The sequence below is a fragment of the Salvelinus namaycush genome, chromosome 5, assembly GCF_016432855.1.
Source record: "Salvelinus namaycush isolate Seneca chromosome 5, SaNama_1.0, whole genome shotgun sequence".
Taxonomy (NCBI): Eukaryota; Metazoa; Chordata; class Actinopteri; order Salmoniformes; family Salmonidae; genus Salvelinus; species Salvelinus namaycush.
The window spans coordinates 50,776,463-50,803,503 of record NC_052311.1 but is presented as its reverse complement, the minus strand read 5'-3'; the positions used below and the strand labels follow the sequence as shown (position 1 = coordinate 50,803,503).

The 27,041-nt window shown below is 49.0% G+C and overlaps 2 protein-coding genes across 6 annotated transcripts in view; one reads left to right on the top strand and one right to left on the bottom strand.

Moving 5' to 3' along the window:
* Positions 1 to 21,092, top strand: part of LOC120048425 (SREBF chaperone) — a 33,555-nt gene extending 12,463 nt beyond the window's left edge. For all 4 annotated transcript variants that reach the window (XM_038994383.1, XM_038994381.1, XM_038994385.1 and 1 more), the window contains exons 3-21: positions 700 to 820; positions 1,069 to 1,226; positions 1,337 to 1,557; positions 4,374 to 4,652; positions 5,677 to 5,803; positions 6,629 to 6,741; positions 7,037 to 7,131; positions 7,296 to 7,394; positions 7,630 to 7,842; positions 8,452 to 8,852; positions 9,014 to 9,160; positions 14,412 to 14,613; positions 14,742 to 14,857; positions 15,159 to 15,666; positions 15,930 to 16,098; positions 16,965 to 17,131; positions 17,263 to 17,343; positions 17,780 to 17,986; positions 18,135 to 21,092. In XM_038994383.1, the coding sequence (XP_038850311.1) occupies positions 700 to 820; positions 1,069 to 1,226; positions 1,337 to 1,557; positions 4,374 to 4,652; positions 5,677 to 5,803; positions 6,629 to 6,741; positions 7,037 to 7,131; positions 7,296 to 7,394; positions 7,630 to 7,842; positions 8,452 to 8,852; positions 9,014 to 9,160; positions 14,412 to 14,613; positions 14,742 to 14,857; positions 15,159 to 15,666; positions 15,930 to 16,098; positions 16,965 to 17,131; positions 17,263 to 17,343; positions 17,780 to 17,986; positions 18,135 to 18,380 (3,670 nt within the window). In that variant the 3' untranslated portion in view covers positions 18,381 to 21,092. The remainder of the gene's footprint in view (positions 1 to 699; positions 821 to 1,068; positions 1,227 to 1,336; positions 1,558 to 4,373; positions 4,653 to 5,676; positions 5,804 to 6,628; positions 6,742 to 7,036; positions 7,132 to 7,295; positions 7,395 to 7,629; positions 7,843 to 8,451; positions 8,853 to 9,013; positions 9,161 to 14,411; positions 14,614 to 14,741; positions 14,858 to 15,158; positions 15,667 to 15,929; positions 16,099 to 16,964; positions 17,132 to 17,262; positions 17,344 to 17,779; positions 17,987 to 18,134) is intronic.
* Positions 21,093 to 21,227: 135 nt separating this feature from the next.
* ptpn23a (protein tyrosine phosphatase, non-receptor type 23, a) overlaps positions 21,228 to 27,041 on the bottom strand; it is a 28,962-nt gene continuing 23,148 nt past the window's right edge. For both annotated transcript variants that reach the window (XM_038994379.1, XM_038994380.1), the window contains 6 exons: positions 24,434 to 26,948; positions 23,949 to 24,133; positions 23,738 to 23,842; positions 23,491 to 23,629; positions 23,183 to 23,299; positions 21,228 to 22,521 (listed from right to left, as the gene is read on the bottom strand). In XM_038994379.1, the coding sequence (XP_038850307.1) occupies positions 21,904 to 22,521; positions 23,183 to 23,299; positions 23,491 to 23,629; positions 23,738 to 23,842; positions 23,949 to 24,133; positions 24,434 to 26,948 (3,679 nt within the window). In that variant the 3' untranslated portion in view covers positions 21,228 to 21,903. The remainder of the gene's footprint in view (positions 22,522 to 23,182; positions 23,300 to 23,490; positions 23,630 to 23,737; positions 23,843 to 23,948; positions 24,134 to 24,433; positions 26,949 to 27,041) is intronic.

The window sequence follows — 27,041 nt, the reverse complement described above, 5'->3', positions numbered from 1 at the left end:
TTGAATGCACAGAGATACCGTGACGAGATCCTGAGGCCCATTATCGTGCCATTCATCCGACGCAATCACCTAATTTTTCAGAATGATAATGCACAGCCCCACATTGCAAAGATCTGTACACAATTCCTGGAAGCTGAAAATGTCCCAGTTCTTCCATGGCCTGCATACTCTCCAGACATGTCGCCCATTGAGCATGTTTGGGATGCTCTGGAACGATGTGTACGACAGCTTGTACCAGTTCCCGCCAATATCCAGCAACTTTGCAACAGCTTGATCAACTCTATGCTAAAGAGATGTCTTGGTACATGAGGCAAATAATGGTCACACCAGATACTGACTGGTTTTCTGATCCAAGCCCCTACCGTTTCTTTGAAGGTATCTGTGACCAACAGATGCATATCTGTATTCCCAGTCATGTGAAATCCATAGATTAGGGCCTAATGAATTTTTTTCAATTTACTGATTTCCTTATTTGAACTGTAACTCAGTAAAATCTTTGAAATTGTTGCATGTTGTGTTTATTTTTGTTCAGTGTACATTTAACTCTAAGGAAATTATCATTTTGGTAGAGGGTGTGTATTTTAGTGCTGGGATAATAATTCACAATACTCAGGCCTGTAACTAATATTCAGACCACATTGTCAATTATTCTCCACTCCCATGTTCTCCCAAGTCATCTCTCTCTCCCCCCTCTCTCAGTTACCCCCTGCTGCGGCTGCCTCTGCCGGGGACCGGACCGGTGGAGTTCACCACACGGGTCCGAGATTACACCGTCCCTTCCCATGAGCCCCAGGGAGACCTCGGCGAGCGGCCTGACTGGGTAAGACTCATGGTCAAAAGATCACCCCACTTACAGTACCTACATGGCTTGACTGTTTACATGGTACATTTGTAATATCATGATCTTTAAAAAATAAACCTAACACCACTAAGTACCATTTGGTACCAGGTAGTTACCAATTGCATTGAGTTCTTTGAAATATCAGCTGAAAAAGGGACTGTAAAATAACTAACTCATCCGTTTCTCTGCCATGTTTTTCAAAACCCTCTATGGCGCTGTTTCTCCAGTATCGGGGTCCTCCGGTGGCCTACATCCAGCAGGTCCTGGTGAAGGCAGCTGTGTCTCCCTGGGACAGTACGCTGGTCCCTGTGGACGTGTTCCGCTCCCCACTGGGCCGCGTTTTCAGCCTGCTGGAGGAGATCCGCAACCATGTACACAACGACGGGTATGGGAAACTACATACGCACATCCAATGTCTCTCCCCCACCTCTAGCTTTCTCTACCGTTTTAAAATGCACCTTGACTTGACCGGACTTACCTTTCGTCTCTTTGCAGTTCTGGGGTCAGGAGCTTGGAGGCGCTCTGCCTGCAGGTGACGGACCTGTTGCCGGGGTTACGGCGTATGCAGACAGTGCTGCCGGAGCACGGTTGTCTGCTGGTCTCCCCCGGCAACTACTGGCAGAACCAGCGGGAGCTGTTTGACTCTGACCCCGACCTGCTGAAGACCGTCCACCAGCACGAACCCAAAGGACTGCACACCTCCGCCACACTGAGAGGTAGAGAGGGGAGGAAGGGAGGGAAGGGGTGAGGTAAATGGAGGGCAGAGCAGAGGAAGTATCCTTTTGTATCCCTTTGGCTAATGCTCATTGAGCCCCAACCAGAGCGTGTGAGCAGAGCCGCTCATCGCTAATGGAGTGGTGCTTGGGCTCCATGTCCTTTCCACTAAAAACCCGCGCCAAAATTCGCTCCATTCATTAAAATCACAATTTAACCAACACCCGTCTATTTTTGTGACTACCTGGACCTACTAAATCAAATTGTATTTGTCACATGCGCCGAATACAACAGATGTAGACCTTACTGTGAAATGCTTATTTACATGCCCTTAACCAACAATGCAGTTTTAAGAAAAATAAGTGTTAAAGTATTTGCTAGGGAAAAATAACAAATAATTAAGGAGCAACAATAAAATAACAGTAGCGAGGCTATATTTACTTATTTGTATTTTATTTAACCTTTTATTTAACTAGGCAAGTCACTTAAGAACAAATTCTTATTTACAATGACAGGTTAGTCGAGGTAATTAGGGTAATATCTACATGTAGGTAGAGGTAAAGTGACTATGCATAGATAATAAACAGAGTAGCAGCAGCGTAAAGGTGGTGGTGGGGGGTTCAATGCAAATCGTCTGGGTAGCCATTTGACTTGGAGGTAGCAGCTGTTAAGAAGCCTTTTGGACCTAGACTTGGTGCTCCGGTACCGCTTGCCATGAGGTAGCAGAGAGAACAGTCTACTACTGGGGTGGCTGGAGTCTTTGGCAATTTTTAGGGCCTTCCTCTGACACTGCCTGGTATAGAGGTCCTGGATGGCATGAAGCTTGGCCCCAGTGATGTACTGGACCGTATGCACTACCCTCTGTATTGCCTTGCGGTCGGAGGCCGAGCAGTTGCCATACCAGGCCGTGATGCAACCAGTCAGGATGCTCTTGATGGTGCAGCTGTAGAACTTTTTGAGGATCTGAGGACACATGCCAAAACTTTTCAGTCTCCTGACTCCTGAATAGGCGTTGTCATGCCCTCTTCATAACTGTCTTGGTGTGTTTGGATCATGATAGTCGTTGGTGATGTGGACACCAAGGAACTTGAAGCTCTCAACTTGCTCCACTAGAGCCCCGTCGATGAGAATGGGGGCGCGCTCGGCCCTCCTTATCTTGTAGTCCACGATCATCTCCTTTTGTCTTGATCACGTTGAGGGAGAGGTTGTTATCCTGGAACCACACGGCCAGGTCTCTGACCTCCCTATAGGCTGTCTCATCGTTGTCGGTGATCAGGCCTACCACTGTCGTCTGCAAACTTAATGATGGTGTTGGAGTCGTGCCTGGCCGTGCAGTCATGGGTGAACAGGGAGTACAGGAGGGGACTGAGCACGCACCCCTGAGGGGCCCTCATGTTGAGGATCAGATGTGTTGTTACCTGCCTTTACCACCTGGGGGCGGCCCATAAGGAAGTCCAGGATCCAGTTGCAGACGGTGTTGTGTCCCAGGTTCCTTAGCTTAGTGATGAGCTTTGAGGGCACTATGGTGTACCAATTGTTTTTTAAGTATTGAAACCAAACCATATGGATTTGAATGAAAGGTGTTCGAATGAACATGAGAAGGTGAATGTAAGAAGTGAACATCATTTCAAATAGGCTACATGTCATATTAAACTGCATATTAACACTCTAAATAGGTCAGGAGCCAGACATGGAGCCTAAGAAGGAACAAATTATTTAGTCTATTATTTCAATTATTTCAAGGCTGTAGCCTACAAAGAAATACATTGTGAAGCATTTGTGAATGCGACACCAGGCTGGTAGGGACATAAAGTGCTCAGCATTTAAACAGCATTTAGTTGTACTATATCATTATAGTCTATAAATTTGGCATTTAGGCTGTGACTTACTTAGAATTAAATACAAACGAAATGAAAAATGCCTTATTAGTCTGTCTACAGTGCCTTTTAATAAATGTTTTGAATACACGCCAGTCTGTGGCTTCAGGCTCATGCGATGGTGCCTGGAGAGCCGGGCAGCAGCGGAGAATATCCTCTCCACACTTGCAGAGCAACTGGGGATGCTGAACACCCTTTTGGCCACTCTTGCCAGGCTGAGCTGAGATGTAGAGTTGTTTTAAAAATGTTCTATAGATAGGCCTAAAGGTTTTTAGGCAAAATAACCCAATCAAAACGGAAAGCTCCTTGAAAGTGGGAATGTACCAGGCCTATTGGGCCAAAATATTTAAGGGATCATTTTTTTTTGTTTATAAGTACTTTACTACAATGACACAGTTATCTACAAACCTCGTTCCTTTCTTTTAGCATTTGCATGTAGTATACGGTCATGCTTTCGGGATACGTATCTTTTCAGATTGCACAATGATTCTCTAGTTGTAGACACTACATCAACAAATCCTTCTCTTGCTCTTGGTCCTCATCTTGATAAGTCAACTTTTGCACCTGTGTGTTTTATCAGTTTCTTTATAAAAAATATTTTGTGAACTCCATGGCTGTAGCTAAAGCATGGGGCTATAGTAGCACACAAGTAGACTACAAATGCATGGTGGGCTGGACATGCCCTGAGCTCCTGAAGTGAGCGCTACTTTTTTGGAGCGAAATTAGAGCGGGCAAGATGGCCGACGCTCCAGCCTTTTGGGAATCTCGCACCGTGCTCCAGTCAAATTGGGCACGCTCCTCACTGCTCCCATACTCTGGCCCCAAATAGTGTCAGGCAGACTGGTAATGCTGATATTGTTCCATGCTGTCTGTGTGTGTGTGTGTGTGTGTGTGTGTGTGTGTGTGTGTGTGTGTGTGTGGTGTGTGTGTGTGTGTGTTAGACCTGCTGTTTGGCGTCCCGGTGAAACACACAGGGGTGAGTCTGTACAGCAGGAAGAGGGTGGTCACCTACACCATCACCATGGTCCTGGGCAGCTACGACGCCAGGTTCCTGTCTAGCATGCGGGCGCGTCTCCGCCAGCTGCACCCCTCGGTGAACTGCAGCCTGCGCGAGGACCACATGGTGCACGTGCACTTCAAGGAGGAGATAGGCATGGCCGAGCTCATCCCCCTGGTCACCACCTACATCATACTGTTCGCCTACATCTACTTCTCCACACGTAAGTCTCTGACTGGAGTCTGGGCGCCACAGGGGCATCTCAATAGTCTAAAGAGCTTCCCTTCATCTGCACTGATCTGAAAGAGTTGGCTTAGTTTCATTGAGTTAAAGATACATCCTTCTTTCCATCCCTTCTTTCTTGAAGTAATGTGTCCCATTACTAAGGCCGGTAGGGGGAAATTGGTTTCAAATGAAATGCTGAAGTTGGATGTCTTGCTTTGGGGGCCTCTCGTTTTCACTGGGATATTGTTCCCAGGTGCCCAGTCAAGGCCAAGGAGCCAAGGTCCAGATTAGTGTGTGTGTGTGTGTGTGTGTGTGTGTTTGACTGAGTCCTAGCCAAGGCTGTTCCTGTCTAGTCCAGGGATAATCTCCTACACAGGAACACTGTAGTCCACCATAATAATCTACCATGATAAGACTCACCAATGTGTGCCAACACCAACAATATGCTGGCATGCACACACATACACACACATGCAATATGTACTGTGCACAAGCCTCATTTCAACTAAAAGCTGCATAAACTCTCATGCTGAGAGACATTCTTCTTTGTAGTGTGGGTGTTAGGACTCTATGCTAACTCGTTCCTTCCAGTGTGTGTAGACTCTGTCTATGTTAACTCTTTCCTTCCAGTGTGTGTAAACTCTGTCTATGCTAACTCGTTCCTTCCAGTGTGTGTAAACTCTGTTAACTCTTTCCTCCCAGTGTGTGTAGACTCTGTCTATGTTAACTCTTTCCTTCCAGTGTGTGTAGACTCTGTCTATGTTAACTCTTTCCTCCCAGTGTGTGTAGACTCTGTCTATGCTAACTCTTTCCTCCCAGTGTGTGTAGACTCTGTCTATGTTAACTCTTTCCTCTCAATGTGTGTAGACTCTGTCTATGTTAACTCTTTCCTCCCAGTGTGTGTAGACTCTGTCTATGTTAACTCTTTCCTCCCAGTGTGTGTAGCCTCTGTCCATGCTAACTCTTTCCTCCCAGTGTGTGTAGACTCTGTCCATGCTAACTCTACTCCTTCCTCTCTCCAGGTAAGATTGACATGGTGAAGTCAAAATGGGGCTTGGCGCTGGCTGCCGTGGTAACAGTGCTCAGCTCTCTGCTTATGTCTGTGGGGCTCTGCACCCTGTTCGGCCTGACGCCCACACTCAATGGAGGGTAAGAAACACACACACACACACACACACACACACACACACACACACACACACACACACACACACACACACACACATTCTCACCCTAAAAGCCCCTGACCCTCTCCTGCTCATTGATCTGTATGGATTACTGTGGGACTGCAGACGTTAATGTACAGTGAGTGACAGGGGACTGTGTTACCGAGGGCAACAGATGTGGACTCAAAGGGGAGGAGGGATTCTTAAGAGGGCAGGGATAGATATTGATGTGGCGTACCTGGCCAATCACACCCAGCTTATTGGAATGTAGAGGATGGCGTGACCATCTCACACCATCCAAATCTCACCAACCATCAATCAAGATTCCAGGGTCCACACGCACACAGACCTACATACCCACTGTCGTGCATATTGACACAATGGCCATACAATAAAGCCTGTTGAAGTAATAACACGTGTGTTTGGTCTTTATCTTCTGTGGCATAGTTTTGTTACGTACTGACCTCCAACCCTTATCTTCACGTGTAATGATAGCATATCACTGGTTTACTGTCTGTCAAACCTTGTCTGTCTTCAATCGTCCCTTCTCTGTTTCATCATCTGTACTCTTGTCTACTAAATGTCCCGTGTTCTATTTTTAACCTGTTTTTTATTTGTGCGACAATTTGACGACAATCAAATCAATCAAATTGAAAAACCTGACCTCTCTCCCACCCTAACATCCAAACTTGCATCTATCACCTGATCCACGAATAAGCTCTCTAAGAGCACTCAGAGCGCTTATTACTCAAGTATTATAACAGCTTTGTAATCATGTTGTCTCTGCTTGTGTGTCTCTCTCTGTCAGTGAGATCTTCCCCTATCTGGTGGTGGTGATAGGGCTGGAGAACGTCCTGGTTCTCACCAAGTCTGTGGTGTCCACCCCTGTTGACCTGGAGGTCAAACTACGTATCGCTCAGGGTAAGAGTGTGTGTGGGTTGGCTCTTCTACCCCTGTGGGGACCTACAATCCCCAAAAGTCCCCACGAGGATGGGAAAAGCAAGGAGAATTCTCCCTCGTAGGGACATTTCCCATGTCCCCATGAGGACAAATGCTATTTTAAGGTTAGAATTAGGGTTATGGTAAGTTTTAGGAATAGGGAAAATAGGATTTGGAATGGGAATTAATTTTAGGTCCCCACAAGGATATAAGAACAAAACGTGTGTGCGTGAAATCCAAGCATTTGTTAATGTGGTATTGTGTTGTCCCTCTCCAGGACTTAGTAATGAGAGCTGGTCTATCATGAAGAACATGGCCACAGAGCTGTGCATCATCCTCATAGGATATTTCACCCTGGTGCCCGCTATCCAGGTAACACACACACACACCAATCTATCACACACTGGCGTATGAACACAGGTACGCACACACTTTCATTCACATAGACAGAGTAGATCATACTGCCACACAACATGCACACACACACTTCTACTGTGTATGTTATGAGCGGCCTGTTTATTTCTCTGTGTTTCCAGGAGTTCTGTCTGTTTGCTGTGGTGGGGCTGGTGTCTGACTTCTTCCTTCAGATGTTTTTCTTCACCACAGTTCTTTCCATTGACATCCGACGCATGGAGGTGAACACACACTCTTGATACATGAGTCTTTTCCTTTGTCTACAGTGCTCAGTAAAATATTGACAGTCTCTCTTTATCCACCTTGTTCCCCTGTTACAGTCATAGATGCATGCATACTCTAACACTAATCCATACACATGTACTCACATACTCGTACTCACGTACTTGTACTCTCATACATGTTACACACTCCCACATGCCCGCGCACCCTAAAACTATCCTCTCACACACACAGTTGGCCGATCTAAACCGGCGTCTTCCGGCCGAGGCGGGGATGCCCCCTCCCAAACCGGGCCCCCTACGCCCTCGGGAGGCGCCTCCTCCTCCACGGCCCTCGCCCTACACCATCACCCTGCAGACGCCCGCCTTCAGGAACCTGCGTCTGCCGAAGAGGCTCCGTGTGGTCTACTTCCTGGCCCGCACACGTCTGGCCCAGCGCTTCATCATGGTGAGACTGGCTGGAGGCACTTCCTGAAAAGACCGTTTAAGTTAGGGTTGCACGATTGGAAGATTCCTAATTTTTCCTGCTTATTCCCGTCTGATTCTCGGAATCTTCCCAACTGGATTTTCTGGGAATTGGGGAAATTTACCGTAATCTTCTGACTTCAGTTTCACTTAGTCCAGTGTTAACAAATACTTGTGTGAAAGGAGGGTGAGTTAGCACTGGGCTAAGAACATGCAGTGTGAAAAAGCCTTGAGGGTGACTGTCTCAAGGCCTTTTACATTACATTTACATTTAAGTCATTTAGCAGACGCTCTTATCCAGAGCGACTTACAAATTGGAAAGTTCATACATATTCATCCTGGTCCCCCCGTGGGGAATGAACCCACAACCCTGGCGTTGCAAGCGCCATGCTCTACCAACTGAGCCACACGGGACCACACGGGACCTTTTCACAGAGAGTTTGCCTGTTGGGCTGTCGTGTCTGCGTGTGTTACCTTCTGTCTCGCCTGTCAGTATGTGTCTCTCTGTATGACTCTCTGAATGTTTACAGTACTTCCTTGAAGTAGTTATCTGTATGCATTGACATGTCCCTCTATCCCTGTATTATTGTAGGTGGGTACAGTGATCTGGATTGGCATCCTGGCGTACACGGACCCCGCTGGCCTCCGTACCTACCTGGCAGCCCAGGTGTCTGAACAGAGCCCCCTGGGGGAGGGCGGGGCCGGGGGTCTGCCCCCCCACCTGGGAGTAGCCCCGGTCTTCCCTGGACCAGGAGGGGACCCCGCCAGCACCCTCAGTGTCCTCCCTGCCCCCGCTGAACCCACCCCGCTTCCAGAGAACCAGTCCCAGGGCCACCACGGGGCCCCCAGGGAAGGAGTACCCCACCAGGCCCAGGCCCCACCCCTGGTGCCCCAGATCAGCTGGGGGGCGGAGGATGAGGAGGGCTGGAGGAGGCTGTCTTTCAGACACTGGCCCTCGCTCTTCAGCTACTATAATATTACTCTGGCCAAGAGGTAGGTCAGGGGAGTTGGAATGAGTTATTGGGTGTGTATGTGCATAGTGTGTGTGCCACTGTTGACCCTACTTACCATGCTTTTGGGTTATGGAAGGGAAGAAAGGTTGAATTCATTGTTTAATTTATAAAATGTCATTTTGTTAACTTTCTGTCCCACAGATACATCAGCATCCTGCCTGTCATTCCCGTGACGCTTCACCTGAGCCCCCGGGAGGCCATCGAGACACGTCACCCCCAGGACACACGCCACCCCCCGCCGCCCAGCCTCAAAACTAACGACCTGCCCGCAGACCTCACGCTCTACAAGTCAGTACCGACACACTCTCACACGCACCAACCTCCATTTCCAACGCCTTCAAACTACAGATTGACTAACTTTCCCCCTACTACAATCCATGCACTTCATGTTTTTCAAATACACACACACACACACCCATGCACAGTGCACACCACTTCAAAGTCCATGCTAATGCTCTTGTGCAGGCGAAAGATCAATGTTATAGTGAACGATTATGGCGTCAAGGCCAAGAGATTCAGTGATAATCCACACAGTCCAAACCCACATCTCATACAGTATATGTTTGCATTTGTCCCACGTAGGGTTGCAAAATTCCTGGAAACTTTCAATAAATTCCATGGTTTTCCCCAAATCCTGGTTGGAGGATTCCCAGAATCAGGAAGGAATAAGCAGGAAATCCGGAAGCGTCCAACCAGGATTTGCAACGCTAGTCCCACACCTCTCTTTTCTTCCTCTTTCTAACCTTGTGAACGAAACACGGCCAAACAGTCCGTCACCATGTCGATGGTTATCTCAAAAACGGTAGGAAGAAAGAGAAAATCGTTTTTGTCTTATCTCTATAGTTGAGTTGACTGGATATTGGGCGAGGTTCGTTTTGCATCGGTGCCCCCACCCACCCGGGGCACAGGGCCATGCAAAATAAACCCCTTCACTGACTCATAGACTTTGGTCCTGTCTACCGGCTCATCTGATTGGCTGTCAGGTTACTCGTAAGATGTCCGTGGGTTGACGATGTCATGGTGGAGTGGGTGGTGTTTGGTGTGGTTTTGGGACTGAGTGAAACGGTCTCTCAACTGTGTTTTCCCTAGTTCTAATTTGTTGGTAGTAGGGGACAAAGGTTCCTCAAAGCAACAGGCAGGCCAACGTCAATGTTTCTATTAGAACAAACAGAATTGGGCAGAGGGTGTTGCTTGAGACCACCAGTGTTTTTCCTGTGGTATACTACGTCCTTGACCAATAGCATATTCAAATGGATCCAACTTTGGAACTGTGTCCACTGTGATGTGTAACGCCAGGGAGGTTTTTCATTGGAAGTGGAAGGTTTGAATCATATTCATCAGGTCATGGTTATCTGTGAAACCCAGATCAGTGTTCACGGTTCATATCTGAGATAAAGGCCACAGTGGTGAAGGTCATCTCTGGAACACAGGCCAGGCACAGATGGAGATTTATCTATTTATCTATCTATTTCATCTTCTGCACATCTACCATTCCAGTGTTTAATTGCTATATTGTAATTACTTCGCCAGCATGGCCTATTTATTGCCTTAACTCCCTTATCTTACCTCATTTGCACTCACTGTACATAGACTTTTTGTTTTCTTTGTTCTACTGTATTATTGACTGTATGTTTTGTTTATTCCACGTGTAGCTCTGTGTTGTTGTATGTGTCAAATTGCTATGCTTTATCTTGGCCAGGTCGCAGTTGCAAATGAGAACTTGTTCTCAACTAGCCTACCTGGTTAAATAAAGGTTAAATAAAACATTTGAATCTTTGGGTCAAGGAGGAGGGGCCTGGATGGTTCTCCCAGAATAAAGTAGATTCTATCGTATCTCTATGGTTGTCCAATCAAGGACAGAATCCTTTGAAACTCTTGCTTTTATTTTATTTTATTTAACCTTTATTTAACTAGGCAAGTCAGTTAAGAACAAATTCGGCCTACCAAAAGACGGCCTACCAAAAGGCAAAAGGCCTCCTGCGGGACGGGTGCCTGGGATTAAAAATATAAATATAGGACAAAACACACATCACAACAAGAGAGACACAACACTACATAAAGAGATACCTAAGACAACAACATAACAGCAAAACATGACAACACAGCATGGTAGCAACACAGCATGACAACAACATGGTAGCAACACAACATGGTAGCAGCACAAAAATGATTGGGCAAAGTCAACAGCACAAAGGTCAAGAATACATCATACAAAGCAGCCACAACTGTCATGATTGAGTCTTTGAATGAAGAGATTGAGATAAAACTGTCCAGCTTGAGTGTTTGTTGCAGCTTGTTCCAGTCGCTAGCAGCAGCGAACTGAAAAGAGGAGCGACCCAGGGATGTTTATTCTCCAGGTCTTTAACCATTTTCCAGAACTTCTTTGGGTTAGACCCACAGAGAGAGAACTGCTCCTTAAAGTAACTAACTTTGGCCTTCCGGATAGCCTGAGTGCACTTATTTCTCATTTGCCTGAACGATAGCCAGTCAGCCTGAGTATGCGTGTGCCGAGCCTTTGGCCAAATGCAATTCTTGAGGTGGAGTAACTCTGCAAGATCACGGTCGAACCAGGGGCTGAACCTGTTTTTAATTCTCATTTTCTTTATGGGGTGTTTGTTAACAATACCACTGGGGGGGGGGGGAGCGTCTTCGAAAGAGGGGATCAATCTGATTCTATACCATTTTACAGAGGCCAGTTCATGAAGAAAGGCTTGCTCATTAAAGTTTTTTAGCATCTATGACAAATCAGGACAGGTCGTTTCACTGAGCAGCCATTACGAACACAGGCTGTAAAACAGTGATCACTAAGGTCATTACAGAAAACACCAGACTGATACCTATCAGGATTATTTGTGAGGATAACATCGAGGAGAGTAGCATTTTCTGGGTGTTTGGAGTCATACCTTGTGGGATTGGTGATAATCTGAGAAAGATTTAGGGAGTCCCATTGCTTTAGGACTTGGTCAGGTGGTTTAAGCATGTCCCAGTTTAGGTCACCTAGCAGGACAAATTCAGACTTAGTGTAACACGGAACTCAAACCGGCTGCGCGCGTGCGCCATCGTGCACACATTTATTTTGTCCCCCCACACCAAACGCGATCACGACACGCAGGTTAAAATATCAAAGCAAACTCTGAACCAATTACATTAATTTGGGGACAGGTCGAAAAGCATTAAACATGTATGGCAATTTAGCTAGCTAGCTTTCACATGCTAGCTAATTTGTCCTATTTAGCTAGCTTGCTGTTGCTAGCTAATTTGTCCTGGGATATAAACATTGAGTTGTTATTTTACCTGAAATGCACAAGGTCCTCTACTCCGACAATTAATCCACACATAAAACGGTCAACCGAATCGTTTCTAGTCATCTCTTCTCCTTCCAGGCTTTTTCATCTTTGAACTTATATGGTGATTGGCATCTAAACTTTCATAGTATTACCACAATGACCGGCAAAACAGTTCGTCTTTCAATCACCCACGTGCGTATAACCAATGAGGCGATGGCACGTGGGTACCTGCTTCTATAAACCAATGAGGAGATGGGAGAGGCAGGACTTGCAGCGCAATCTGCGTCAGAAATAGAAAGGAGTTCTATTTTAGCCCTTGGCAACGCAGACGCTCGTTTGCGTGCGCGAGCAGTGTGAGTGCAATAATTAAATAACATGGATTTCTAAATGTATTTTTCAGCGCTTGCGCACGCGACGTGTCCGGTCTGGTCAGCATGTAAGAGGCCAGGAGAGAGCTTAGGGCAGGTAGGGTACAGGCCGGTGCTGATGGAGGACGATAGCACCCAGCAACAGTCAGCAAAGAGATATTTGAACGTTTAATGCTTAAAACCAGCTAATCAAATTGTTTGGGGACAGACTTGGTAGAAACAACCGTCAGAGACAACCGTCAGAGAATCTTCCTCAGCCTGTTTATAATAATCATAAACAAATAAACTGGTTGCCAATCAATGTTAGACACTATTTTATTATGTTAGGCCTTTGGCGGTGATGGAGTTACATTAGTATGATCATTTTCTAACATCATTTCAAGCCTCAAATGGAAAGGCTGCTTTCTGTTGTAGTGTGAATGGAAAGGCTGCTTTCTGTTGTAGTGTGAATGGAAAGGCTGCTTTCTGTTGTAGTGTGAATGGAAAGGCTGCTTTCTGTTGTAGTGTGAATGGAAAGGCTGCTTTCTGTTGTAGTGTGAATGGAAAGGCTGCTTTCTGTTGTAGTGTGAATGGAAAGGCTGCTTTCTGTTGTAGTGTGAATGGAAAGGCTGCTTTCTGTTGTAGTGTGAATGGAAAGGCTGCTTTCTGTTGTAGTGTGAGTGGAAAGGCTGCTTTCTGTTGTAGTGTGAGTGGAAAGGCTGCTTTCGGTTGTAGTGTGAATGGAAAGGCTGCTTTCTGTTGTAGTGTGAATGGAAAGGCTGCTTTCTGTTGTAGTGTGAGTGGAAAGGCTGCTTTCGGTTGTAGTGTGAATGGAAAGGCTGCTTTCTGTTGTAGTGTGAGTGGAAAGGCTGCTTTCGGTTGTAGTGTGAATGGAAAGGCTGCTTTCTGTTGTAGTGTGAATGGAAAGGCTGCTTTCTGTTGTAGTGTGAATGGAAAGGCTGCTTTCTGTTGTAGTGTGAATGGAAAGGCTGCTTTCTGTTGTAGTGTGAATGGAAAGGCTGCTTTCTGTTGTAGTGTGAGTGGAAAGGCTGCTTTCTGTTGTAGTGTGAATGGAAAGGCTGCTTTCTGTTGTAGTGTGAATGGAAAGGCTGCTTTCTGTTGTAGTGTGAATGGAAAGGCTGCTTTCTGTTGTAGTGTGAGTGGAAAGGCTGCTTTCGGTTGTAGTGTGAATGGAAAGGCTGCTTTCTGTTGTAGTGTGAATGGAAGTGCAACCATAAGGTGAGGGGAAAACAACCATTTTGTCCCTGGCTCTTAACGGTCCACATTTGCATACTTCCACTGAGGTGGTGTGATTGGCTTGAACATGTGCTATGTGCAGCCAGTTTGTGCACAGCACATGGGTATAACCTTTCCCCTAGGGGACAATAAAGTCAGTATGTACACACTGACTCCATGCATGAGCATGTGTGAGAGAGGACGTGTGCTGGACCAATCAGACTCTGCCGTGGTTTCAGGACTGGTATTGCACGTCGAGCTGGTCACACCCGTGCGTCATGGCAGTGACTCATTCTAAACGACAGGTGCTTTTTAGGCTTCTGCCTTTACAACCGTCTCCACTAGAGGGACACACTGGACCCATTCCATACGGCTCTGCTTTCCAGGCATTTCTCATGGGGGGACAATGAACAGTCGGTCATGTTATGGAATGTCATTCTGACGAGCTGAGGATGTATGTCGGTACGCCATTGCGTCAAGTTCACACTTCTCTCAAGGTTCAAGTCTTTCTGTTGTAAGATGCTCTGTGCGGGCCATGAGATTACTTGGTCTCCCCGTCATTGGTACTCTCTGTCTCTAACTCGCTCGCTCTCTCTCAATGCAATCCAAACCAGCTTTATTGGCACATATAGAGAAGGCAGCAAACGGGTTAACCCTCTCTCTCTCTAGGGTAGCAGCTCTGGGCCTGGCGGCAGGGGTTCTGCTGGTGCTGCTGCTCTTCTGTCTCTACCGGGTCCTCTGTCCTCGCAACTACGGCCAGAACGGCGTGGCCCACGGACGCCGTCGCCGCGGTGACCTGCCCTGCGACGACTACGGCTACTCGCCACCCATCAGCGAGATCTCCCCCCTGCTGCTGCGTGGACACAGCATGGTGAGAGACTGGCCACACACACATACACACATACCATTGTTCATTTGCATGAATATTTACAAGTATCTCTCCTCTCTCTCTCTTCCTTCCTCTCTCTTTCTCTCTGCTTCTCTTTCTCCCCCCCCCAGGATATAGAGTGTCTGGCGAGTGATGGCATGCTGTTGGCCAGTTGTTGTCTGGCAGGACAGATCCGTGTGTGGGACGCTCAGACTGGAGACTGCCTCACTGTCATTCCTAAACATGGGTAAGACACGCATACGTACACAAGGTCACCTTGGCCAATACAGGATTACATACACACACCTATGGACAGTTCATGCTTGTATTTATGCATAATGTTTATATTTTTGGGCCTGGCACCATCCACCTCTTCGGAGTACAACTTGTATTATTGTAATAATAAATGTACAATATGAACTTTTTGTCTGTGTTCACCCTTCTTCCCATTCCCATGTCCTTTATTTCTTCCAACATAGTCTTCCCTCCTGTTCTCCTACATGCATATCCAGCCTCCTTCCCTGAACACTAAACTGTCTCTCTGTCAGGCTGCGGCGGAGTAGCAGCAGTGGCTGCTGGGAGCAACGGGATGGCTGGGACGCCGTGGGTGTGGCCGAACCTGAGAATCTGGGAGGCGGGACAGAACCAGGGAGCGGGGATTTCGATGAGGATGAGGTCTACCCCCTCAGGCGGCGGACCACCCCACGCCCGGCCCTCTTTGAGGACCAACCCGACCTCACCCCCCTCATCGACACCAACTTCGACTCCCAGCCCCCCTCCCACCTCCTCCTCACCCCGCCCAGGGATGGCTTTGACTTCGGGGGGCTGGTGGAGAGAGCCTACCTAGAGCACGAGCCTCCCTCGCCGGGCCTCACTGCCTCCTACCCCTCCCCCTCCCCCCCGTCGGGACCCCCTCCCCAGAGGAGACGCAGCCTGGGGTACATCCAGCCCCCTGCTCCACAGGGCCAGGGAACCCCGGACTGGGAAAGCGCCGTGTGGGCCATGGAGCTTCGGGGGAACCTCATTGCTGCTGGGAGGAGCAGCGGCAAACTGGAGGTGAGACCCAATCCCAAATCGACCCCCCCCTAGCCCCTACCCCGTCACTATACACTTTATGATGCTCCCTTGTAGAACAGAAAGAAAGAACGGAATGGGTGCAGAGGGAGTGGATGAGATGAGAAGGGGAAAGAGAGGAGGTAGTCATAATGAGAAAGCAGGAAACAATATTTGCAAGAGGAGAGAGAGTCAGAGTAGGAGAAATTGGCAAAGGGAACGTGAGAAAAAGCCAGGGCAGGTGCACTAATGTGTTATGTGATTAGCTGTGGGACGCAGTGGAGGGCTCGTTACGCTGCAGTAATGAAGATGGCGTCTCAGGGATCACGGCCCTGGCCTTCCTCAACAACAGGATCGTGGCGGCCAGACTCGACGGCTCTCTAGACTTCTTCACTGTCGACATCAACAAGCCTCTGGGCTTACTGCAGTACAGAGGTGAGCTTCACACACACTGTCAAACGACCCAATGATGTCAATATACACCGAGTGCACAAAACATTAGAGACCTGCTTTTTCCTTGACATAGACTGACCAGGTGAATCCAGGTGAAAGCTATGTCCCTTATTGATGTCACTTGTTAAATCCACTTCAATCAATGTAGATGAAGGGGAGGAGACAGGTTAAAGAAGGATTTTTAAGCCTTGAGACAATTGAGACATGGATTGTGTATGTGTGCCATTCAGAGGGTGAATGGGCAAGACAAAATATTTAAGTCCATTTGAACGGGGTATGGTAGTAGGTGCCAGGTGCACCGGTTTGAGTGTGTCAAGAACTGCAACGCTGCTGGGTTTTTCACGCTTAACAGTTTCCTGTGTGTATCAAGAATGGTCCACCACCCAAAGGACATCCAGCCAACATGACACAACTGTGGGAAGCATTAGTCAACATGGGTCAGCATCCCTGTGGAACACTTTCGACACCTTGTAGAGTCCATGCCCCGACGAGTTGAGGCTGTTCTGAGGGCAACAGGAGGTGCAACTCAATATTAGGAAGGTATTCCTAATGTTTTGTACACTCAGTGTATGTCTAATACGCTTGGAAAGTCGATCGGTAAAATGTCAACAACTGGAGTCACCTGGTCATTCTTGGAGACGTTATTGACCGGGCAGTACTACGGTAGCTATCAAATGTGTAGTTAACTAATTATCACGTAAGGTGTGTCCGGTCATGTTTACTTTTGACGTTTTGTGACGTCTCGAGTTTTGGAGCATTTTAACTGTAGACGTCTGTAATGAGTGTGTTATCTATGTTGGCTGTGTGTGTGTGTGTGTGTGTGTGTGTGTGTGTGTGTGTGGTGCCAGGACCTCCCGGGCGTAGTAACATACCGCCCTCGCCCTGCTACAGCAGTGAGGATGTGATCTCATGCCAGCTGACGCGCTCGGTGCAGTGTGCCCACCAGAAACCCATCACGGTGCTGCGAGCCGCTGCCGGCAGAGTGGTCACGGGCAGCCAAGATCACACCGTCAGGGTGAGTGAGAACACATACGCACACAGAAACACACACACACGTGTACACTTGTGTATATCAATCACCAACCTAAAACAGAATAAAATCGACACACACACACTAAAACCCTACTGTGTGTCCCTGTGTGTCAGGTGTATCGTCTGGAGGACTCATGCTGTCTCTTCACGCTCCAGGGCCACTCTGGGGGAATCACTGCCATCTACATAGACCAGGTTAGTCAATGGTACAGTCCGATGGTACAGCCTTGTCCCACAAAGCTGTGTTCCAATGGCTAAACTCTTGTCTGGCTGCATTCCAACCCAAAACCTGCTCCCTTGAATAATTTCCCCCAGAAGGATAGTTATGCAATGTAGCAATGGGCTCACCTTGCTCCTAAAATGCCACCTTTTCCGAACCTTGTGCACCAGTCTTGCTGGGTGTGCATGAGTCACTAAGGCACAGGCAGCCCAATTCTGATCTTTTTTACACTAATCCATTTGAGTGTAAGCCCCCCTTACTAGGGCACATCGTAGCAAAACGTTTTGCAACGGAAAATGTGGATTTCTTATGAACAACTCCAGGTAGTCCCTCCCCAGAGCAGTCCACTTTTTTCTGTTTGTACTTAATGAATATGACCCATGTGAAGTATCAGTCATTGTCGTGTTGCAGACCATGGTTCTGGCCAGTGGGGGACAGGACGGAGCAATCTGTCTGTGGGATGTGCTGACGGGCAGCCGGGTGAGCCACGTGTACGGTCACCGCGGCGACGTGACATCGCTGGTGTGCACCACATCGTGCGTGATCAGCAGCGGCCTCGACGACCTCATCTGCATCTGGGACCGCAGCACGGGCATCAAGCTCTACTCCATACAGCAGGTGGTTCTCTCTGTGTGTGTGTGTGTGTGTGTGTGTGTAAACTAGTTTCCTGTTTTTCAACGATAGTTTATGCCTCTTTGCCTGCTTCAATCCCAATTTTCCCTTCTCTAAACCTAACCTGTTCTTTTCCTCTCCCCCCCTCCCCTAGGAGGTGGGCTGTGGTGCTAGTCTGGGGGTGATCTCTGAGTCTCTCCTGGTGACAGGGGGCCAGGGCTGTGTGTCCTTCTGGGACCTGAACTTCGGGGACCTCCTCCAGACGGTCTACCTGGGCCAGAGCAGCGACGGCCAGGGGGTCCGCCAGCTCGTGGTGCTGAACAACGCCGCCATCGTCTGCGACTTTGGCTCCGAGCTCAGCCTGGTCTACGTACCCTCGGTGCTGGAGAAGCTGGACTGAGCAGTAGCAGAACTAGGACAGGCTCCACACAGTGGCCTGGAGGAGTAGATGAAATGGTCAGTACTGACAATGGGGATACATGCAAATGCAACTCATTTTGGCCCTACACTACACTGCAGTTGGACAATCTTCTTGGAAAGAGTTGACGTGATTGGCTAATTTAGATCGTTAGCACTTCACCCGATTAGGTGGGAGGGCATTTCTATCGCAATACATAACGTTTTTTATAAAGCTAATGTCTGGTTGGAGAGACAGATGTACAGACAGACAGACTTACAAGTGGTCAACCTGCCACAGGGTGAGGTCTGTCTGACCAGAAAGATGACCCTTGACCTTGTTAGTAGCTCAGGGGGTTTGTATCCAAGCATTGGATGGTTTGGGGTACACACACCCCAAGGGGTTACCATCCAACAATCAGTCCGTCACTGCACTCTATGCTGCTGTCATTGGCGGAGTGTTTGATACCACGCCAGCCAATCAGTGTAGCGCAGCTGTGGAAGGCTCATGTCATGAGGGCTGTTGGGCTAAGCAGTTACTAGCATGCGTGTGTTTTGTGTCCTGGGAAAGAAACGGTCCCTTTTTATGGTGAGAACACTGCTGACAAAAATCCTTCATTATTGTGTGTGTGTGTGTGTGTGTGTGTGCGAGATATCTGGATACGATTACTGTAATGAAATGCACCTTGAGGGGGTTGTTTTTATGTTGAAATGTATTTATTAGTGATACATTTTAAAGTAACAATTTGAGATGTGCATATTATAATGTGCAGATGTCATAAATGTAGGGTTAGATTTTTTATTTTTTTTTAAACATTGGTTATGATATTTGTAATATGAATATTTTCGAACTGAAAAGGCTTAAGTGTTTTCTTGTAGTTGGAGATTGAAGGGGAGAGGTTCCTTGCCTTACCAAGCCTCAGGCTCTGATTTTAGGGCTACTGTTGCTGCAAGAGGACCCATCTGGGCCCCTAAGAGCCCTTTTAGCTGTAGGAGGCTCTATACCTCTAGACTTTCTGATGTGCATCTGAAGTTGTGGTAGCTCTACATTGGCTGCTCTCTTCCAATGTTGACTGGGCCCAGGAGAAATGTCAGATCATTTGAGATTGTGAATATATTAAATTGCACTGTTTTACGTTAGTAACATTGTCATGCTACCATTGTACGTCTTGTTCTCTGACAAAAAGGTTCCATTGAGGGTACTTTTTAAATGCCTAAAATTGCTTCCTCTTGAAAAACATCTTATAACGGAGTTTCTCTGTCTCCTATGTTTTTCCCAATACAATGAAACGGTCTCTTTACTTTCCCTTATTTTTTAGGTCTTATCTCTGTAATTCTCTGCTTGTGAGTTTCAGAACCCTATCAGGCGTAAAAGGAGAGGATGGGTAGTGTACCAGTAATGTGGTGATAACTCCACCTTGTCCCAGCCAGTCTTTTCAAGTGAGCAAAGGAGTCAACGAGGGCCTCAGACTAGGAATATGAGGAGTTTGATGGTACCCTCTAGGTTGGACCCCCTCTACTAACTCAACCTTTCTTCTAGCCCCTTAGCTCTGAGTGACCGTAGCGCTAGCCTGCAGACACACGTAATACAAAGAGAGCGTAGTGGGCTTGACATTAGCCTACTTGGTTACTTACACCCATAGCTGAATCTAGATCCGTGACGCTTGATATTGAAAAGCAAATCCACTCAACTTCTACATACAGAAATATAACACTAACCTGTGCACTAACTCTTAACCCTCTCAAATGCACATACACACACACTAGGCACTTTGAAACATAATGTATAGAAACACACACATCAGACTTGTGAATGCAGGGGTGGACAGCTTTAGTCCTCGAGTGTTGCGGTGTCTGCTGGTTTATCAATAACATGAATTGAAGACAAAGGAAAACCCAGACACACGCCATCCCAGAAGGACTGGAGTTGTGCATCCATGTTCTATTGTAACATTTCTAATTTATTTTGTGTTTTTTAATGTAAATAATAGGTAAATGCTTTAGTGTGTAGATTTATAATTTGAAGATTATTTTTTACTTCCTGACCAAATGGTCTCTTTCTGGCAGTGTGGTGGGCGGGGGGGGGGGTTGATGATGATGACTTGGGTCTCTAGGGAATGAATGTTGAAGGATATAAACTGCTGCCTGAGTTGGGCAGTAAAATATGGTTGTGTTCCAAGTCCTTTTAAGCTGCCTTTCCTTATCTCCTTGCTTGCAAATAATGATGCGATAGTTATTTAACAGACACCCATCCATTGCAACAGTTCACACACATTCAGTCACAATATGTGGCCTATGCAGGAATTAAACCGCACAACTCTGGTGTTGCGAGCACTATGCTCCAAACATTAGAACGTTTATGGAACAGGAATTTTCTTACATATGTTTCCCAGCATTCTGCCACTGTACTATCAGTAGTGATGAAAGGAGATGATAAGGGAAACATTTAAGATAATTGGAACACAGCCCATGTCCCCTTGATCTGTTCCTTTTGGTCCAACAAAATAGTTGACGGAGGGAGGGGCAGAGAGAAACCGGTGTAAATATTGTTTTTGTGGAATCATAGGCCTGCTCTGCCCCCCTCCGCCCGAACCACCTCCCTTCTTCGGTTGGCTAGGGTACAGACTGTGGTGGCGGTAGCAAATGTTCTGGACTATTTTTAACATGGGAGCAAAACTTTGTACTAATTTCCAAATAAAGAGGCTTTGATACCTTGTCATGTGGTCTGTAGTCTGTGATGTTTGTAGAAAAGTGGATACTCACTTGAGAAATAAACCATACATCAATTCAAACATTCCATAAGCTGTGGGTGTGTATTTTAAATACAGTAGTCAAAACCATGACAACGTAATAACATGAGGGTAGTCTACATTTATTCAAGATATATTTACAGTGTTAATGAAAGACAAGAAAAAAATCTTAAGACGTGCCGATTCATGTATGCGGTTACCATAACGACACCTTCGTCTGCAAGCTCCTCCGCCACCCTTTGGCCTCTATCTGCGTCACCTTAGTGCAACCATATCAGTCACTACCGTCATCATCTTAGTCCACATGAAGAGCCCAAGCCAACCCCGTGCCTGGAGCGACCAGCTGTACGAGGGGACCATAGACACTGCTGCTAGGAGGGCGTGCTGGGATTGTAGTGGTGCCGAGTGGCCAGCTCTGAAGCAAGGAGTGAAGAACAGACCCATCTGGTACAGGTAGAAACACAGACAAAGAGAAGGAAAGAAAAGACGAGTGCACCATGATTTGGTCCCAGAAGCACAGCCAGGTCACCAGTGATGGGAGGCGGAATGTATGACCCCTGAAGGGCCCCTAAAGCGACAAAGGCCCAGGTTCAAACCAACCCCTAGCCCCTACCACTAAGCACTTCTAGTTGTGATTCTTGGAGTTTCCACCATTCTAGTCATTTTGGTTCATTAACTAAGAATCAGAGAATCAAGAAGAACTAGTCCTAAAGGCTACAGGTCAGTTTGACACGGCTATGAAGTGAGAAAGAAAGAGGGCATCGTGGCTCCTGTGTTTCAGTTCTTGTTGAGGCTCCAGAGGGGGTCTAGGCAGCTCAGGGGGTCGTCTCCCCCCTCCTCGCGGGGCCCCTGGTGGAGGCCCTGGCCCTCGGCAGGCTGCAGGAAGCTCTGCTTAGTGACACGGTGCTTCCCCTTGCACCCACCACCCTCCATGGAGAAGGCCTCAGGAGTCAAAGAGGCCAGCAGCTCCAGGGAGTTTGGGGCTGGGCCAGAGGGAGGGGCTGGATCAGGGGTCACCTCTGGGACCGCATGGTTATTGGCTGTGGGGGGAGAGGAAGGGGCAGTGGCATCCACACCATTGGGTGGTGGGGACTGAACCTTCTCTGGGGAGGAGAGTGGGGGACTGAGGGAGGAGGGTTGGGTCTCTCTGGGAGAGGGGTCCCGGGTGGGGGCGGTGGCTGGCTCTAGCTCTCTATCCAAGGGCAGGTCGGTGGGGGGGATGAAGGCTTGGTCCTCCAGACCAGAGGGGGCGCCAATGTCGAGGACAGGGTCCATGGCTGGGTCAGTGGCACTGGGAGGCCGGATGCTGAGTTTGGCGATGGTGGCCTGAATGGAGCTGATGGTCATGTCACCTCCCAGAACTATGTCCTGTTGGGACTCCTGGCGAGAGTAAGGCTACAGGGAAAAGACAACCAGACAATATTTAGACAGGAGTGAGTAGTAGTGTAGCATAGACGGGTTGGTTGTCAAGCAACAACAGCGAAACATGCACAACTATGGGGCAAAACAGACTGGGTTGGCTTAGATTGTTGACAACATGTAAACTATATTTTGTCTCCAATGTTCATTGAAAACATAAATGTGCACAATGAACACTTGTTGTCTCTCAACTACATCATTACAGTGGTTGGTTAGCTAGCTAGTGAATTTTTTGCCATATTAGAATTGACATGAAATCAGTCAAAACACCTCAAAACAAGACATGGTATCAAGAACAACATAAAACTAGCTGAAACAACTCCCCACATGGCAGTTTCTTGACATTATTGCTAGCTATCTGGCCATCCAGAATCACAACTCATATACTTCTGCCCCATTGAAGTGTGCGCATAGTTTGTGACGTTGTCAGCTAACCCATCTATAGGGCCTCTCAATTTTAGCTTACATCGGAGTACCACCAAAATCGAAGCAAATAAAATTGTTTTTCCAACTACATTTTTAATAGGAGCATATTTACGACTTCAATCACCACTACTCACTATCCATTCAGGTGTCTGAGACCCTAAAGCCTGAATGCCAAAAGGATCAAACTGGCTCCGTGAGAGACTGGGCTCACCTTGGTGGCAGCAGTGCTGGGTGTCTTGCTGCAGGGGGCGGTAGGGAGGTAGCCACGTCTCTGGAGGACCTGCTCAGCGTGTTTCAGCACAGCCTCGTAACAGAACTTCAGGTGCAGCTGTGGACAGACACCAGAGAGAGGAGACACCTTGAAGAGCCATCACACCAACAAACAACACTGACTCAATGCACTGGGAGAGTGACAACATGAGCTTTTACTAGAGAACTTGCCTATGTGACGTCACTCTTACGAGACTGCACATTTAATCCCTTGTAAAGCATGAGCTTGTTAGGTGTGCGTGTTCTTACCTTCTCCTGCAGCATGTTCTTCCTCTGCTGCCTCATCTTCTTGACCAGTAGAGGTAGGTCAGGGATGCTGTTCCCTGCCTCCAGCTCCTGTACCGCTGCATACAGCAGACAGAGGGCGCCGGTACGCCCCACGCCAGAGCTGAGGTCATGGAGAGAGACCGGGTTAGTGGCAATACTCACATACACTTGGTTTTGATTAATCATCATGATGTTTGGTGATCTTAATAAAATAGCATGTGTGTGTTACCTGCAGTGCACAACAATAGGTGTGTGTAAGGGCCTCTGGTGCAGGTAGTATCCATGAACCTCCTGGATGAAGCAGATTAGATTGCTCTTGCTCTCAGGAAGACCCCTGGGAGGGGGAGGGGGGGAGAGAGAAGAAGTGAAATGGTATTCGTTAGCCAGATATTAATTTCCATGCATACAGTGGTTATTCAGTTGTTACTGTGTGGACTCACAGCTCAGGCCAGGAGGTGAACTGTAGGTGTATGACGGTGCGTTTGAGGCTCTGGTCACGATATTGCAGGCCAATCATTCGCTCCACGTGGGTGGGCGTGGTCTTCTGCGTAGTCAGGGTGACTGTGATTGGTCCCTGAGCAAGCTGCTGGCCTCGTTCTGTCGGGAAATAGCGCAAAACCTTTCCCTACGGAAACACAGTAAAGAAACCGACTAAGAGTTGGGGTTCTTTCAATAAATGACAGTGTCAATCAAAATATGGACTGATAACTTCCAATGAAATAATAAATGTGTTTTCACAAACGTTTAGTCTGGAAGTAAATAAACCATCGAATCAAAGTTCTGCATTATCCAATTATCCTACCTTTTATTCCTTCTTGGGTAAAAAACAAACAAACAGGTGGTACATCTACCACCCACGGTAGTAAGCCTTTATGAGCGACCCCTAGAACGGCCCATTCCTTCTCCCCTGAGTGTGTGTTCATACCTTATCTAACTCCTGCTCTGAGACCAGCATGACCACCAGCGAAACCTTCTGCTCCCACACCATGAGCCAGAAGTCGGCGGCCGTGCCCGACAGCGGCGCCTGCGTGGCGATGAGGCGCGGGCAGTAGGGCGACAGCTCCTCCACAAAGCTGCCGTTGATGTAGTCGTCCTTCCCCGAGCGCAGCAGCACGCGGTTACAGTCGTAGGGCATCACGTCCTGGTGACGGTTCTTCATGGTGTAGCAGCGGGCGATGGCGATGGACAGCTGCCTGGCATCCCTCTCCTGCCCCTCCTGGAGCTCCTTCCACCGGGCATCCAGCGGCGACAGTCCACCTTCGTCCACCGACGGGCGCTCCAGAGACTCCACGGCCGACCGGAAGCGTTCGAGTTCGCCGCAGAGGCGGGCTACGCGTTCGGGGGCTTGGTACGGGTCGCCCTGGATCAGCCGGACGCCCTGGGAGCTCTTCTTGCGGCGCTCCCCGTCTTGAGGGTCAGCCTTGGTGGGTTGGAGGACGTTGGCGGGGGCCTTGGGGCCGCCGGGCTGGCTCTCTGGGCTGGAGGAGAGCAGGTCGTCTGTGATGGAGTTCTGGCGCGGGAAGAGGGAGGTGGAGGGGGATGAGGAGGAAGGGAGAGAGGGTGGACCGCCAGGGGTGGGGGCTGGGGAGGGCCTCTGGGGGGCCAAGCCTAGGGAAGAGGGGCCTGGGGAGGGGGAAGGGGAAGGGGAAGGTGAGGGCGAGGGAAGGATGACGTTAGGTGGGAGGGCCACTGGAGGAGCTCCAGCAGTTGGTGGAATCATGTGTTGGGGAGGAGGCCGAGGTTGGCCCATAGAGGTGGGCTGTGGTGGGGCTCCGGGAGAGCCGTTCACACCTAAAGGAGTAGCGTACATGGTGGGGGTCATGGGGGCTACAGGCTGGGGAGCCTGGGACTGTTGGGGGGCTGAATGAGGCATTATAGGTGGCTGGTAGCCCTGTGGTAACTGGGGCTGGTAGACATGTTGGGGGGGTTGACCAGGGAGGGGCATCTGGGGCCCCTGAGGTGGGAGGGGGCCCCTGGGCAGGTAAGCCTGAGGGAGGTGGACATGATGGGGCTGGGAAGCAGGGGGCATCTGCTGGTGCAGGCCAGGGGGCATGGGCTGGCTGGTGGGGGGCAGGTAAGCCTGGGAAACTGGGGGCATCGGCTGGCTGTTAGGGGGCATCTGCTGATGAGGGCCAGGGTGCATTTGTGGATGAGGGTGCATTTGCTGGGCGTTGGGATGCATTTGTTGTTGTTGGGAAGGTAGCATCTGCTGATGAGGGTGCGAGGGCATCTGTTGGTTGGCAGGTTGCATGTATGGTTGGGAGACAGGGGGCATGGGCTGGGAAGTGGGGGGCATCTGTGGGTGAGGGCCCCTTGGGATCATGTGTTGGGGCTGTTGGGGAAGGTAGCCCTGCTGAGGGTGTTGAGGCTGATAGCCCTGTGGTAACTGGGGCTGGTAGCCATGCTGGGGTTGTGGCTGGGGCTGACCAGGATATGGTTGTTGATATTGGGGGGGCATGGGCGGCCGGGGCTGGTGCTGGGGGGGCATGTACTGTGGGTAACCCTGCTGGGCCTGGGGTCGGGGCCCGGGCATAGCCCTGGGGGCAGACTGGTAGCCAGGGGGCAGCTGCCCAGGAGGGTGTTGGTACTGCTGCTGTGGATGTTGGTGTGGTACCTGGCTGGGCGCTTGCATGGGCACCCCAGGCTGGGTCATGTACTGTGGGTACACACCCATCTGTGGGGGAACAGCGTAGCCTGCAGAGACAGTAGGTGGTACAGTGTGGCGTGGGGCTGAGTTATAACTGGGGATGGGGGTCTGGATACTATCTACTGTAGTAGTGGAGGGACGGAAAGGGGCACGGGCAGGCCCGACTCCCCCAGTTTGGGGGGCTTGCGGCTGGGGATAGCCAGAAACAGGGGTCTGCTGGGGGGGTAGCTGAGGGAAGGGTCCGCGAGGGAAACCCTGGGCGGGGAGCGGGCCAGGGAAATGGTGCGGGCGAAGGTTTGGGGGGAACTGAGGGGTATAGAGCGGTGCCCCAGGTGCCCCTGGCCAGGGTAACGAAGCATTGCCACCCAGATTGGCACCAGGAAGGAAAGCCTCAGGTCCCGGGCGAAGGGCAGAGTGCAGGGAGGGGTGGTTGGGGGGTAGACTACGGAGCTCGTCAGGCAGGTCTCCTCCCAGGCTCAGTATAGCAGCGTTGATCTGGGCTAGCTCAGCATCCTCCAGACTAGAACAGGCAGAGTCCACGTCTGAGCCCCCCTTGGACCCCAGGGACGGTTTGGCTGCAGTGGGCCGAGAAGGGGGATTCTTCTGAGTCTCCCTGTCCAGCACGGCCTTCCTCTCCTCCTCCCTGGCCTGACACAGAGTCTTAGCTCTCTCCAGCAGGCGGGAGGACTTGGTCTCCAGGTCCTCGTAGAACTCCTTCCCCTCCTGGGACTTCTTCATCAGGTCCTCGTAAGCCTCGTAGGACGCCACCAGGGTCTGCACCGTGCCGTTCCACCTGAGAGTTGGAGCGAGAGAAAGGAAGGAGGAGAAGAGAAAGGGAGAGGTGAGATATCTTCTTCAGTAACAATGACATGAGGCGAATGCTTAT